Consider the following 16643-nt stretch of genomic DNA (forward strand, 5'->3'; position numbering starts at 1 on the left):
GGTTAGTATGCTCATGCAGAGGACGAAGCCAAGAGGACAGATGTGAAGTTGAATCCAGGCAAAGAGCGACACCTGTTGGCACCTGAAATCCTGTGGAGCATCAGCGCGTCTGTGTGCGTGAACAGGTGGGTTATGCTCTGGCGCCATCTGTCGGTTAATGAATTACACTGCGTCCCACAGGTAAATTTGATCTCCCGTACCACACTGCCATTCTCTTTCTTCTGGCACACGCTCTTAATAAAGTTAAATGAAATGTATCTAATGTCAGAATTTAGCCTGGAAAAATTATCCCTTGATTTACAAAAACATCAAATCTGCTTTACAATTGTTGGTTTAAAAAAAAAAACACATTGTATTATTTGTTTGAATTTTTCAAGTTTATTTGCGTAATTCCTCGTTTCGTTAAAACCTAACTCAAATCTACCATTTGGGGTAAAGAGCACGTGGAGGAAAAACAGATGATCCCTGATCAATAACGTTCGAAGAATCCATATCTTGACATGAGAAGACAATAATGTCCTTATAGCTGCACTGGTGGGATGATACGTTTCGCAGGGTTCAAGCGCACACTTTCTGCCAAGCGGTGTATTTCTATTGTGAGGGGATCAAGCAGACCGTCCAGTGTGTTTGTGTGTGTGTGTCAGTGTTTTTGTGCGTCGGTGTGTGTGCGTGTGCGTGGGTCTGTTTGTGCGTGTAACTCAGAAATAAGTCGAGTAGCGGACTTCCAGCTATGCACAGCCTGCTGGGTTAATAATAGGAGCGCGGTTGTCAGGCTGTTTCGGAAGGGGGGAGTGTCGACCTATTCTCATTGGATCCGTTTTGTCCGCGAGTTTCTCCTGAATTGCGAGTGGGAGGAGATTTTCCAGGATATCAAAAATAAACCCCCCCATGTCGAAGGAAGAACAGAAAGTATAAATACCACCGATGCGTGCAAACTGAAGCGGTGCTGCTGAGCGGTACAACAAGACTCACTGGCTTTGGGAACCAGACAGGACGACTCAGACTGACATTAAACAACAGACATACTTTGACTGAGACTGACTCCTCAGCGCTGGGAAATCACTTTTCATCTGGAGACAGCTCTGACTTTGATAACATACTGTCTCGATTGGAGAAGGTGCGGCACCTCCCAGAGATAAAGGACATACATTGTAATCAGTTCTTTAATTTTTATACCACTTCTCAAAGCTACTTCTCTGTAGAAGATGTGTTGCACTGTGCGTTTGCTCTTTTTATCCGTGTGCGTAATGAACGCGGCGCTCTCCACTCCATTTGAATCAGAGGATGTTGTACCTGTTCGGATAAACGCAAGAACGAACGGTCGCTTTTGGAAAAGAAGCGAGGATCAGCCGAGATTTGTCCTCAGAGCCTTTGGCGAGGACTTGACTCTAAACCTTGTACCAGAAACCAGCTTTATCTCTCCTTCCTTCACCATACAGCGAATCAGAGCCAGAGATGCTGGCGCTCTACGCAGCGCTTCAGGTGCCAAACCTGCGCTGCACCAAGACCTCCAGATGTTCACGAGCCAGACAGAGGGCAGTGACGGGCACCTGAGGGGCTGCTTTTACTCCGGGGACGTCGGTCAAGATCAAAATTCGGTTGTGGCTGTTAGTTTGTGCTCCGGGATCTTCGGCTCCTTCATCACAGAGGGGAAAGAGTATTTAATTGAGCCCAAACTTATCGGGGGCCGAGGTCCAGACTCGACCGAGCAGCTGCATGTCATCAAGAGGAGGACATTCGCCAGAGGCCACGGTGCTTCCCTGCGGTTTGATCGCGCGGCGGAGGACAGCCGAGCGGAGAAGCGCGACGGGGAAAGTTTTACGCAAGGCGACAGTGACTCACGGAGGGAACCTCGCAGGAGACGCTTTGTTTCCGCGCCACGGTTCATAGACACCCTGGTGGTAGCCGACTCAACCATGACCCACTTCTATGGAGATGAAATAAAGGTCAGACACAATGAACTCATTCTTTCCTGCGCACACAGTTGACATAAATCTAAACAATATTTTAACTTGGTAATTTAGACTGTCCCATAAACAGACTCCTGCAGACGTCACTCGTTTTTTTTCTTCCATTTCTTTCCACATCTCGTCTGTCAGGTTTCATAGCCGAGAAAATATAGTGGCAGTGATTTGTTTTTCATATGCTGCTTCATAAAAACCATAAGGCAATAAGGGGGCTTGGGAGGAAATCGGTGAGCTCCCTGTTTTTTACAGGCTGAGAAAGAAGTCAGGCAACAGAAATGCAAGCAATGCTGCACTACATTCCTCAGGTCTTGGTCATGATTTGGCAGCATATCTTCAGCATCATCCAGGGAAGATTCACAAGGTTTACAACATCTGTTCTACTCGGTCTTTACCTAATTTTATTAAATTCGTTAAATGGACCATTTCTGCTGCCTGTAATATAAAACTTCCAATATTTAAATGCATCAGAATTTAATGGATCGAGTCTTTATATGAACGATCCTGTGAAATCATCCCCCATAACTAATATCAGTCCTGGTTCCAATCAGTGCTAAACCAAAGGCATCTATTTATTTAAACAAAAAGTAGGACACTGTAATCTCGCCAGCATCTGCAGCAGCCAAATTGTTGTCTGTTTGTACTTAAAAAGCTCCTCGGCTGCCGAACACAGCCTCACAACACAGTAAGTCCCAGGCAACCAGGCACCAGGGTCAAGTGGACAAAAGTTAGGCCGAAAGATCTGGCTTATGTTGGCTTTTCATAAATCAGACAGGCCTGTTTTGATTTTCATTCATGTGACAATGATTTTCTCTGAGCAGGGGTGGTTTTAGAGATTTACAGGCCCCAGGAAATTACCAGAACACATTGCTCTACGACAATCTTTTCATTGAAGAATATCATCCAACCTGAGAAATTGTGATTTCAACAAGCCTGGTGGAAGAGGGTACAAAACACTGCATGGCACATTTCCTTCCACATTCACTGGGACTTATGAGCGTCACAGAACTATGTGGAAACTACAAAGTGACTCAGAAGAAATGTTAGTGTAAAATATACTTCCAGTTTTTCTGAAACTACAGAATATAAGCGAGCATGTTTTTGTCTTTTTGAAATCTTTTCAATGATCTGATTTGTTTAGCCATAAGCTGTATGCCTCACTGTGTGGAGTCCATTCTTAGCATGAGAACTTGTCAGCGTTACAAGCGTAAAATACCACCAAACTGCTGACTCTGTTTTTAGCTCCCCTCATGTTGTCAACTCTCCTTCTCGTAAAATGTAGGGGTCAGAAAGACAGGCAACTGACAGATCGGGCAGAAAACTCCTCTTCTCAGCAGCGGCAGAGACATAAGCCACAGGTCCATGCTTTAAGGACCAATGACATGGCCTTTTGAGGAGCATTTCCATTTTAGGAGACACAGAAATCCCCCCACATTAGTAATGATGCTCAGTTATTGAGTTGTTATTTATTTCAGAAGACAATCTTACTTTTGCTCTTGGTCCTTGACTAATATATGAATCAGCTGATGTTGTATTAAAGTGTAATTTCCCCCCCTAATTACTATGTTATCTGTGTTTTAGTGTAATACGTTTATTCTATGTGGACTAACATAGGTAATGTATACATGCATCTCAGCCAAATTTATTATAAGACGTGATACACTGGCCATATTGCCTTTTAGCTCATGGCAGATAATGGAAATCATTGGCACCCAAGAAATTGCAGCACATGAAAAAGTCAATGGTACGCTTTGAATAATTTAGACACATTGTCAACATCATTGAGTTTCTCCAACAGAGAGCACTTACATGGTTTATTTAAATTTGATAGGTCCCTTTCAGCATATATCTTTGGCATAGATCTTTAATGACTAATTTGAAATGTTTCGTAAAATATAACTTTAATATTTGTTTAGGTTTTAGTCTACACAAGTATAGTACAAATGCAAAAATACCTGCACCGCCTGATCGTCAACCATTTGGCTTTTATCTGAAGGTCATTGTGCTTGGAAGTTGAATTAAATAATTGTCCTGTCCTTTCTCTCCTCCTCCATAGCACTACATTCTGACCCTGATGTCCATGGCAGCCCAGCTGTACAAGCATCCCAGCATAAAGAACTCAGTTAACATCGTGGTGGTGAAGATGTTGATAGTGGAGGATGAGGAGGTCGGCCCGGAGGTCTCCAGCAATGGAGGTGTGGCCCTGAGGAATTTTTGCTCCTGGCAGCAACTCTTCAATCCACCGAGCCAGAGACACCCAGAGCACTATGACACTGCCATGCTGTTCACCAGAGAGGTGAGGGACAAGCACAGACCTGGTCTAGCTTCCTCATTCGGCCGCAGAATATTTTTAAAAACCTCTGACATAAAACTTAGCATCATCTGCATATAAAAGTGTAAATACGCAATGTAAGAGGTTCAGCATGAAAGGAAGATCACCAAACTGGCTTTTTTCAATCACTGGAAAACTGACATCAGCTGATCATGAATACTAGACCGATCACAGCATTTACCTGAGAACGGGTCTAAGGTAGTTGACCAGGAAAATGACAGGAGAAGAATCACAAAGGACATTCACATCAAACCAAAGATGCCGTCCTTGAACAAAGGCCATACCCAATTTCAAATTTACGTTAATATTTCTCTTGTCTGATGCAACTTTCAATTTAGTTTACTGTCAAACTCAGAAGCTGTTTTTATAGTTATTCCCCCAAAGTGGCATAAATATTGATAATGTAAAAAAATTAAAATTCATTATGTGGCTTCAGGTTTAAAGACAGTGACTTTGATAGCTCATGATAGTCTGGCTTCTCTGCAGAGCATGGTTCAGACTATTAAGTGCATGAAACAATGCATACAATGTTTTGAGTGTTTTCACTGTAGTATTAGAATGGAAAGTCCACTCACCCATGCTGGTCTGGCATGGCTTGTTCTCCATTCAGAAAGCAATAACCCAGCGTAGATGAGTCATGAATTGAGCCCTTGTGGAACTCGGTCTCAGGCCAGCTGCGGTACATACTGTGGTTTCAGAAGCATCACACCCGACCACACAGCAGTTTATTGAACCCAGAGTTTTATACAGTAACACAGGTGCATTAAGATGAGCAGAGGTTTATAATGTGGGGGGTCCTAGATAAAAATGAACCCCTTGCTTTGGACCGGTTGTTGCTCTTAAAGCAGCCCTGGAACACGAAATTTATAAGAAAAAAGCAGCTTAAAAAGATAGGGTTAAGAAAAGCCTTTATAGTTGCCTTTGGATTAACTAAGGATGGTGAAAACTGACTTACAGAGATGGAATAGCTGTAATGTTTTCCAAGGAGGGGGAGTGTCAACAGAGTCCAAACAAATGGCTTAATGGAAGTTTCAGCAGGAAATACATCATCATTTCTTGAGTTTGAGTTGTGATCACTTTGTTCTGCTTTATTTGGCCGCCCTCTTTCATCTGGTTTGTGCATGTTGACAAGGTGTTAGCAGACATTAGGCGAATAACGTCTCTGGTATTAGGATTTGTAGGTAAATGTACCGGGTGCTGCTTGATGTTTATGTGCCTTCTGAATAAGGTTAGTATCCAAGTCTATCCCTGGACCAGGAGTAATGATGAGTAGAACATATGGGCTTTTGCAGTCTTGTGTTGGATTTGTTTGGACAGCATTCGGTCGGGGAAACCATCATTCACACAAATCTGGTTTGTGTTTGTTTTTCCATTTCCGCGGAGATATGCTTTGAAATGCAGAGGACGGAAGGATCCTCGTGGATGAGCTGACTTTAGTGCTCCCACAAATCAGCCCGGACACTATGAAGCCAATTTCAATGGTCAAGGCTTGAGTGCGTGGCCAGGTTGGGGCTGGAAACATATGCGATACAGTCACAAGACGGGGCTGCTGCTCATACTGTCTGCTGTGAAACTCACAATCTACCCAGTGATGGAGGTAGTGGAAAACATTTTCTCAATGGGTTTTGTGACCTTATACTACAAGTGTGTGTGTGTATGTCTGTCTACACAATGTGTAAATGCATACTAGAGCTAATGGTTGACCCATAATACATCTCGTTGTGTGTCTGCAAACATGAGTGACAGATACTGTTGTGGAACATGGTGTACAAACTCAAGGTGGGCTACGTTCAGCTGAAGCCATGAGTCCAGATGTATTTTGAATCATGGAGGGCTTTGCCTTGTGTTTTTTTCGGGGTCCTGAGGCGAAGCCCTGGACGCGTCCGTCTCCGTCCTCCACAGCCAGGCATGTTCTCAAACAGGGAAAGGTTTCTAATCTACCCCACAGTTCATTATCCCACATCACAGCTCTGGACAGCTGCATGCTGCCGATATTTATTTGCTTTGTTTTATGATGGAAACACTGAGCAACATTTTCGATTTGTGCTGTTAAAAACGGCCAAAACTGGACACAGTAAATAGATGGTGAAGGTTTGTCATCCGACGTGATTAATATAACAGTCCTCTAGCCCAGACACTTACTATATTTATTATATGACAGAATAATGTCTTTAGCTCTTTGACAGTCCACTTTTCCAGCTGTTTCTAAGCAGATGATCATGATGTTTCCATTTAACAGCATGAAGGCAAAATTGACTTTGTATTAAACATTGTATTAAGTCCTTTCTGAACTGAGATACTGTTACACATGGTTTGATCACAGGTTAATGGAATCATTTTAAATCAACACTACACTGACTATACAGGACGAGACATTAACCTGAATGGATTTACCTGGAGTAGTTAGACTGGATCCACTGAAAAACAAACTTGCTTCCAAGACACGATTTTGGAAAATGGTATCCTTCTGTGGAAGGATGACAATATCTTAAAATATTCATAACTTGCAGTGGCAAACCACTCAGTAATGGCATATACCACAAAAGAGGCACACAGCCAGCCATGTTTCAGTCTCTGCCTCATTATATTTTATGACAAGATAATGAGATGTAATGAATAATTAAATAGTACAGTATAACACATTGTCTTTAATGCAAAATGTACATGTTACACTTTGGGGGACCACAATTGCTAAAACAATGTATGGAATTATTTGATTTTATTTGACATATGTGAGTAAACAGTGAAAAAGAAAAACTGTTGGATGAGATGAGCAGGCCAGTACAGAAATAAGAGCAATCTCATAGAAAAATATAAACTAAGAGAACATGTAATAAATTAATAGGTATATATAATACATCTACAAAATATAATACATATTATACATTTCCAAACAAAAAAAGGTTTCAATATCTTCTCCATGTAACAGGACATCTGCGGACATAAGAGCTGCGACACGCTGGGTGTGGCTGATGTCGGGACTATGTGTGACCCCAAGAGAAGCTGCTCCGTTATCGAGGACAACGGCCTGCAGGCTGCCTTCACAGCTGCACATGAGCTTGGTAAGATCACATTTGATTGATCTCTCATCAGAAGTGTGGGCTGCTGTATTTAATTTATATATATAACAATTTGCAAAGCTTTAAAGTCATTTTCAATCATTGACAGCCTCACTTGTAACTGCCTGTGCCCCTACTAATGTCCCATTCTTGTTATCACTACCTCTCCTGCTGCAGGTCATGTGTTGAGTATGCCCCACGACGACTCCAAGACCTGTGAGAGGCTGTTCGGAGATCTGGGAGGACATTACCTGATGGCTCCACTGTTGGTCAGCCTCAACAAGACCACACCCTGGTCTCCCTGCAGTGCCCTCTACGTCACGGAGTTCTTTGACAACGGACATGGTAGGAAATGTTTCATGTTGCCACTCCAGCATGTTCAAAAAAATTACACAATGTGAAAATCGGGAACTGCTCCGCCCTATAAAGACTCTTTGCCAATGTTGGCATCTGCCATGGTACTGAGGCACTGTTATTATAGCTGATTCAGAGATGATTAAACAATGCTGCTCTTCCTCTCATGCGTTAACTATGGCCTTCCTGTTTAAACATGTCACTCCCTCCAAATTATGGGTTATAACTTATAGGGATAGTTTATCTCATTCCACATCCTCCTCTACTCCCCCCCCCCTCTCTGTGTTTCCTTCCCTTCACCCCCTCCCTGTTGCTCCCTCTCCCCCGCCTCATGCTTTGCATCTCGTAGTGTTTGTATCCTTGTTAGACCTATCGGTGAACCTTCTTTCCCACTGAGTCATACGATGGACTTCTTCCTGTTCTCCACCTCCCCAGCCAAAAGCAACAGCTGGTGTCAGAAAAAATATGCTCTTTATCAGTTGGAAAATGTCTCAGACGAAAACTCATGTGGCTGAGAATGTTCATTCCGAAATGTGGACGTCATCGACCTCTCCACACAAACGCTAATGTTGAGAAGAACCATTAGGGGAACGGTGAATAAATTCAGATTTAGAAAAGCTGTCAAATGTCCAGCTTCCCTCGGAGAGCAGCAGACCGTCTATAAAGTGCACTTCATTAGTTAAATTGAAATTACTCCTTTTTCATTGTCATGACATAACTTGCCAAGAATATTTCCCAACTGTTGTCATGCCCCACAGAAAGAGCAACACATTTACCATTGTCGACTCCATGATCTCCATAAACCACAAGGTAATCAGTTTCATACACTGTTGTTTTGTGTTGTGACCACAGGGGACTGCCTGCTGGACGTCCCAGAGAGCACCATGCCATTACCCAGTCAGCTGCCAGGCACCAAGTACAGCCTGGACCAACAGTGTCAGCAGATCTTTGGAGAGGAGTTTATCCACTGCCCCAACACCTCAGACAGCGACGTGTGCAGCCAGCTTTGGTGTCAAGAGGACGGGACGGCGCAGTGCTCCACCAAGAACGGCAGCTTGCACTGGGCTGACGGCACCGGCTGTGGCATCAATGGGACCTGTCTCCACGGCGCATGCATGTCCACCCATGAGGTGATGAAGCCACTGGTAAGACTTCTTCTTTAATTGTAAAAAAACAACTGTTTTCCATCAAGTGGCCTGAAACTGAGATTATGCAACACTTGAAAGAAACAAAATACCATGCTCACTTTCCTACAAATCAGAAGTTGAATTTGTTATTTCTAAAATGTTTCTTCGCTCAACTCATACTATCGGTACTTGTGCTGCTACAGCTTAGGATGCTGACCAGGAGCTTATTGGGGCTAGTGTGAGTTAATACTAACTAAATTGGTTGTGTGAAGAGCTGATGACTTTTCACTTCTTGTGCTACCATGACACTATCTGGTCGCTAGAGTTATCGTGTAAATGATAAATGTGGACACAATGGCCACTGTTAAGAAAAATGTACTTTTACATGTTTTACCCCCAGTAGAGTTAAATATTTTACTGTTGAGTGACTGTGTGTGAATGACTGTGCGGCTATGTTGCAGTTCCCTTCAGCGGTTCTTTCACACTGCTTTAAAACCGCAGACCACGACCTCATTAACTGCCACAGCTTTCATCAGCCTCATTTTGAGCAAAAGCAGACAACAGTTTTCAATAAAAACGGAGGACATGCAATAGAGCACGTAACTCCACCATAACACAGTCCCCTTAAATTCAATCAAGCTGCACCATATTTCACTGAAAACTAGGGATAATTATTTTGAAAATAAAGGGATCCAGGATCCACCCCCTGATCCACATCTACGCCAGAAGTTAATGGGTTTCATCCCTGACCGACAACACGTTTTAGCACAGAGCTCTGGGGTAATCCGGCTAGCTGTGTCTGAGAAATCTTTCTAACATACAAACTATTATCAGCAACAATCCTATCTTATCTTTGGCTCAGGGGGTAGAGCGGTCGACTTCTAACCAGAACGCCAGCGGTTTGACCCCTGTCTTCCTCATTCCACATTCTTGTCCTTGGGCAAAATACTGAGCCCCAAAAATTGCTGCCCATTGATTCAGGTACCTGGGATCACCAAATATAATCTTTTACAACCAGTTACAATAATAGAGCATGTGTTTAAACAATAAAGCAACAAAGACAAGATTTTTCAATATGTATAAAGTTCTGTCATTCATTTTTCTAAGGTAATCACTTGCGTGTGTTTGATCTACGCAACAACTTCGCTGAATTGCAGTGCAGCAAACGTTTTCTCGTCAGCCCCTGCTCTATGTTAGCCCACTGCACTGGCACCCATACATGCTGCGGCTCCTTTCAAATGAATGAGAGGGCCCTTGTTTTCTTCCACAGTCACATTCTTCTTCGGTATAAAAATCCCTCTTTGTGTTTCTCCTGACAGTGTTTCCATGTTGGAGCATGGCAGAGTGAGGTAATTCTGTAGTGAAAGGGCAGTAACTTTGGAAAATACACTTTGTTCTGTGTTTTTACAAGAGTGTTGACTCTAAACACTGACGCAGGGTTTTAGTAGCCTGTGTGGACCGGAGGAACGGCCGCATCCACCAGAAGTTGCTTCAGCGTCCACATGGGCACCTGACGAATGTACCAACCTGAGAGAGTGGGCTAAGAATGCATCAGCAGACCTCGCACTGCCATCTAAGAGTGGCTGTCAGCTGTTGGAAACTTTTATATACTTCTGACCACATTAACCTTAACGGCATGTAACGTGATATCAGCACATGTCGTCCTGCGTGGACCTCATTTACACCTTGTTGCATTCTACATGCTGACATTGTGTTTTTTAGCTCCCACTGGCTCTCTGCTGAGAATTGCTCGTAGGTTTTTCACGAGTCACTCCTTTGAAATGCACAGTTCATTCACTCGGAAATGGAGCAATAAATTGTGTAGTCATAAAACAACCTTTTAGAGTCTCCCACATCAGATTTTAAATATGGTAAGCCGGAGAGAGTTACATGTTCTGTCCGTCAGTGCTAACACACAGATTATTTTCTCAAATTAACTGTCAGTTAGCTGTTCACACACATCAATATGTGGTTTAACCTGGAATTGCAAAAGATGTGACTTCCTTGTCCGCTCTTGGCCTCAAAAGCAGCAGCTGAAGAAGTTGTGATATGAGTTCGGTTGAAAGGGAACTTGACGTGCGATTGTTTTGTAAACTGCCATTTCTCAGTTCATGACTCAACTTTAAAACTCACTTTTTACGCCAGATCAGTCCTGAAGTGCCAGGAAAAATGAAAATGTTTACTTCCACAATAGATTCCACAAGTTCCAGTATAGACCTCTGAATGGTTGGAATTTAGGGAGTTTGAATCCAGCTGCGTCACAAAGCTTTTTCCTTAAAGAACACTTTTACATCTTAATGTTTAATTTTAGCTCAATTGCTTTAATCGTCTGTATGTTATATTATCAAACATCTGTTTATGAACTGGGATCTTAGCTGGCCCAAACTCGTTTAACGTCTGCAGAGGACACCCACAATTTAGCAACACACATTCAGTTAAATGCTGCAGCATGGCAGGTTCCAGTAGTGGTGAGTGACGCAAGTGGCAGGACCGTGGGTAGAGGCCGACAGCAGGCACGTGCCGAACTTCAACACAGATTTGGACTGGAGTTGTGGCACGCCAACTCACTGTGCGGCCTCAAAACCCAGAAGCCCAGACTGTGGTTTGGACTGCGCCGCTGAGATTGCCTTTGGCACCGAGCTCTGACCAAATACTCCAACAGCTCTTTTTTTCCCTCTCTTTTCCTGCTCGTGTTTAACCACAGGTGGTAGTGGACGGGGGCTGGAGCTTGTGGGGACCTTGGCAGCAGTGCTCCAGAACATGCGGAGGTGGAGTGGAGTTCTCCTACAGGGAGTGTGCTGACCCCGTGCCTCAGAACGGAGGGAAGTACTGCGAGGGACAGAGGGTTCAGTATCAGTCCTGCAACACGCAGCCCTGTGACAACAACGAGGGTGAGAATCAACAGTTTGCATCCTCTAGTTCTGTGAGCTGTTAGTTTGATATAAACTTAGAAGTTATTTGTACTTTTCTGAGAATATATGGGCATTTGAGTGACATTTACTATATAAAATACTATTACAAGATATGATTTCACTTTATTGTGTGCCCTTCTGAAATTTGTATTAGATGTCCAAGATGTGCACGGTTTCACAAACAAAAATATATAACTTAACAAACAATAGTAAGGAAAAAACACCAAAAAAAGCCCCATTAATATTCGGGGAAAAACTAAACGTAGAAACCTCAGAGAGAGACACATGTGAGGGATCCCTCTCCCAGGACGGACAGAAATGCCATAGATGCCGCCTGTAACTGAACACATCGGAAAAATTACAATATTTAGGACATTGATTAGAAGAAACAGTCTTTAACATATGGAAAGGTGCGTCAATGCAGTATCAAAGTATTCAATGATCCACCATCACGATCTCTGATTTGCGATCTACCGTTATGATCAATGAGCCACCATCAAGATCCCTGATGTGGAATAATTGGGAAGAAGTCAATAAAGAAAATTTTATTTATTTATCACATTTTCACTTACATTAACTATATTTTGAAGTTATTAACTGATTGGATTGTTGTGCTATTGTAGAGGTAACGATTAGTCAATATAACTCTGTTTAGGAAATGTTTTGTTCGGAGTTACAAGAAAATGGTCCTACATCTTTTATATAGTATCTGTCTTTTACAAACAGGGAAGAGTTTCAGAGAGGAGCAGTGTGAGAAGTACAACAGCCTCTATTACCTGGACTACAATGGAAACATGAAACAGTGGATACCAAAGTATGCTGGAGTTTCTCCCAGAGATAGATGCAAGCTGTTCTGCCGGGCCAGAGGCAGCAGTGAATTCAAGGTGTTTGAATCCAAGGTACATTAGTATATGCACTCAATATCTCAGCTCATTTGCTAAATTTGCTTACCCATCATGTTCATACTACAGCAAACAGATCCCAATTTTAACCAGACGCTCCCAGTCAAAGTATTTCTTCAAATTCAATCAGAAAGAGATGTTCACCTTATATTTGGATAATCAGAACACAGTCAGTCTTTGTAAAGATGCCTTGTGAGGAACATCTGTTACTCTTTTAAATGCAATTGCCACTTCAGTGTGGCAGTTCCTCTTGATCATGTAAACAGGCTTCATATAGAGCTTTCAGCTGCATGTCACGGTCAAATTCAATTGAAGTTGTATTCGACTGTTTATCTGCTTTAGAGCCATATCAACACTTGTTGTGTCAATGCAGGTGATCGACGGCACGACCTGTGGTCCTGACACCACGTCGGTGTGTGTCGTGGGCCAGTGTGTGAAGGCAGGCTGCGACCAGGTGATTGGATCCAACAAGAGAGTGGATAAGTGTGGAGTGTGTGGAGGAAGTGGGCTCACCTGTCGGAAGATCACAGGCTCCTACAGCAAAGCAACGTAAGAAGTGTTCTGAATGTAAAGTGTATGTTATTACGTTTAAGTTCAAATCTAATTCCAGTAACGTCCGTCTGTTTTCTTGTTTGTGGAACGCATATCTCACGAGCCATTTACACTTGGAATGAGAATTGATAATTACTCAGGGAAGTGCCGAATTTTTGAATTTTTAAACCAAAGAAGTGGTCGCGGCAAGGTCAAACCATTGTTGCTGCTAGATCATTTTGGTAAAAGATCAAAAATTTTTGCAGATAAACTGGGTCGGATGTACAAACATTTGTACAACTTCACTCTGCACCATAGGCCGTTCATAGAAAGCTCTGAATACAAGGTCCAGCACTAAAACAATAAAAAGTGACAGTATACTGTCGAACTGTTTGAGGAGGAGTCACTGATGATAAGGAATAATTCTGAAGTAGCTCATCCGAAACCAGCAGCACCTTCTTGAAAGGCAGGTTTAGAAAAGGCACTTCGCTGGTTCCATGAAATACACAGATGAATTTCTGTACATTTTAGCTGCAGAGAAAAAAAAGACTGTGGTGAAAAGAAAGATAACTTAATCTTCAACCCATACTTGCTTATCAGGAGTTACATCCATTTTCTATTCTCTTGGGAATTTTTTTTAAAAACTACTTTTTCAAATGTTCACGCCTCTTAATACAAACCAAACTTTACACATGGTCTAAATACAGTTCTTTTGTTTCTCTACCAGCTATGGATACAGTGATATTGTCACAATTCCCACTGGTGCCACTAATATCGACATCAAACAGCGGAGCAACAGAGGGATCAAACATGATGGGAACTACCTGGCTATAAGGAGAGAGAGTGGTGGCTACATCCTCAATGGTAACTTTTCCGTATCCACTGTGGAGCAGGACATTCCTGTGCTGGGTGCTGTGCTGAAGTACAGTGGCTCCTCCACCACGCTGGAGAGGATCCAAAGCTTCCGGCAACTAAAGGAGGCTATCACCATCCAAATCCTGGCCACTGCAGGGGATGCCAACCCACCTAAGGTCAAGTATACCTTCTTCATCCCAAGAGATGTGACCTTCAATAAATCCAAGGAAAGGAAGGGCTCGTCACAATCACTGCATATGATCCATCCCTTCGGTGTGCCTGAATGGGCGCTGGGGGAGTGGTCTGAGTGCTCCAAGAGCTGCGGCTCCGGATGGTCCAGGAGGAACGTTGACTGCCGAGACAACGCAGGCTTCTTCTCCAGCCAGTGTGACAAAGACCTGAAACCTGTGGACATACGGCCCTGCGGGGATCTGCCATGTCCCATCTGGCAGTTGGGACCTTGGTCCACCTGTTCACGAACTTGTGGCCAGGGGGAGCGCCGCCGCAGTGTCTTCTGCACAGACTACACTGGGAATATTACTGAGCCAGAGAAGTGTGACCCAAACAAAATCCCAGCGCCAGTCTCTGGAGAATGTCTCAACGAGGAGTGCTTATGAAAACAATGAACTTTCCTATTTTGGTCCAACTGCACTTACTAATCATGGCTGAATTACTGGTCAAGACATTTTGGGCACAGTAACTTCAAAGAGACACAAAATACCATGAAGATACACAAAACAACCACATAAGACAGAATAGGAGGAGGTGCAAAATGACTATGAAGAGACGCAAAGAGAATACAAATCAAAAAAACTACACAGAGACAATCAAATGACTATAAAAGGACACAAATGACAACAAAGAGATACAACATGACAAACAACATTTCTGAGTCATTTTCTGTGTGTTTCTGAGATTCTGACAGGACTGGGTTCTACGTTAGAGGAGTAGGGGGGGCTTTTGAAGGCATGTGCCCAAGGGCCCATTGTCTCATAATCTGTTCATGTTACTAACTGGTTGCATCTAGTCCCATCAAGGGCATATGCCTGTGTTTTTTTTGTTTTTTTTGCTGTTTTACATTTTAAAACCACTATTGAGATTTGAAACAATGGAAATCTACCTCATGTGATGTATATATACTAGATGAAGGTGCTGTGTGTGTTTGTGTGTGTGTGTGTGTGTGTGTGTGTGTGTATCCTGGAGAATGAGGAGTTTTGTTGTCCTGCTTTAAACAGAAAGTAACTTTATGACAATAAGGTTTGGTCAAATATGCGGTTTGTTCAAGTGTTGGGGAGTTAGGTGTCATTTAAAGTGAGGCTAGAGCAATGGCATGAAACCTTCTGTAAAACACCAGCACAGTGTAAATATACCTCCGCTTGTCCTCTAAAGCACTCTATCCTCTATGAAGCTTTGATTAACCTATGGTTGGGGTTTGTCCATATGAATCAGGCCTTGTGATTCAAGGCTTGAGAGAATGCGCTCCAGTTGGATTCCTTATTTTTCTGCATATATACCAAGATGTGATGTGATAGAAACCCCATGTTTTTATTCAGAAACTTTAGCAATGTTTAACTATAGGGAAACCATTGATTGACACCTAATCTGACAATATATTGGACTTCTAGTTATAGTCCACATCAGAACAACCATCCCCCAAGTAATATAATATAATGCACAGAAACAGTGGTACAATCAGTTTGCAATGAAACTATTATATACTTTGGAGGTGTTATTACTAAGTTATTAGCATACTATCTTATCGTGTATATGAAAAGTAACATTGATTTTATTATTTTTCAGACTTTTGTCAATGCATCCTATGCAAACCCTCACAGTTGTTTTCAGACTCTGGTATGTGTATATTTGATTTCTTCATTTCTGTTGATAATTTACAGTATATTATAAAACAGATGAAGTATTAGGCCTTATATCCCTTCAGTGAAGGACCATACTATTTTATTATTACAGCTTCCTTTTTAAGCTATTTATTTTTGTAAAGTTTTTAACTTGGACATGTAATTAAAATGGCAAGTGCTGCTGTCTTTGAGAATTTTGTCATAAAAATTGTCAAATAAACACATTTGTCAATATATCGTTGTCTTCGACTGATCCTTACCTGCCAGGACAATCAAAAGAAAACATTCTTCAGACATCTACAGCCAAAAACCCTTTTCTACATTTTTTTCATAGCCTCAGTACTTGACGATTCTTGTTTCAGGTCTGGCGAGTACATACATAATGGTGCCACTATCAGGGAGAGCCCTACTTCAAAATGACCAATAAATTCCATACAAACGTCTAGGTTTTCTAGAGCACTCTGTTACGGGACACTAAAACCTGCCACTGAAGGCCAGACTAATGGAATTCTTTTGAGTGGGTCGACAGCTGGGCGAGGCTGACTTCACTGCACGTTTTACAAAGTGAAACCCCTTAAGATGTGTTGTAAGAATCCTCCCACACTGGAACAGTTTCTCTGCCCAGACTTAGAGAGCGGTGCAAAAACAGAACTCAGTAGCTGCGGTTAGGGAGGAACCAACAGGCAACTGCTTAATTTCCTATTTTTAATGCCAGTCTTATTCTATTCACATCTGTCTGAGCTTGGTACAA

General features: G+C 42.5%; 1 protein-coding gene across 1 annotated transcript; it reads left to right on the plus strand.

Moving 5' to 3' along the window:
• Positions 1 to 898: 898 nt before the first annotated feature.
• On the plus strand, positions 899 to 16126 carry LOC128439962 (A disintegrin and metalloproteinase with thrombospondin motifs 8). The gene is made up of 9 exons (XM_053422503.1): positions 899 to 1946; positions 4021 to 4260; positions 7226 to 7358; positions 7533 to 7700; positions 8562 to 8854; positions 11541 to 11727; positions 12475 to 12647; positions 13024 to 13199; positions 13909 to 16126. Exons 1-9 carry the CDS (start codon positions 1206 to 1208, stop codon positions 14651 to 14653), a joined length of 2856 nt encoding a protein of 951 aa, XP_053278478.1. The 5' UTR covers positions 899 to 1205; the 3' UTR covers positions 14654 to 16126.
• Positions 16127 to 16643: the final 517 nt, after the last annotated feature.

This window comes from Pleuronectes platessa, chromosome 5, assembly GCF_947347685.1.
Source record: "Pleuronectes platessa chromosome 5, fPlePla1.1, whole genome shotgun sequence".
NCBI classification, from domain to species: Eukaryota; Metazoa; Chordata; class Actinopteri; order Pleuronectiformes; family Pleuronectidae; genus Pleuronectes; species Pleuronectes platessa.

Coding starts and splice junctions, on each gene's coding strand:
- LOC128439962 (XM_053422503.1), top strand. CDS start 1,206: ATGTGTTGCACTGTGCGTTTGCTCTTTTTATCCGTGTGCGTAATGAAC. Junction 7,701..8,561: donor GTTCTTTGACAACGGACATG/GTAGGAAATGTT, acceptor TTGTGACCACAG/GGGACTGCCTGCTGGACGTC. Junction 11,728..12,474: donor GCCCTGTGACAACAACGAGG/GTGAGAATCAAC, acceptor TTTTACAAACAG/GGAAGAGTTTCAGAGAGGAG.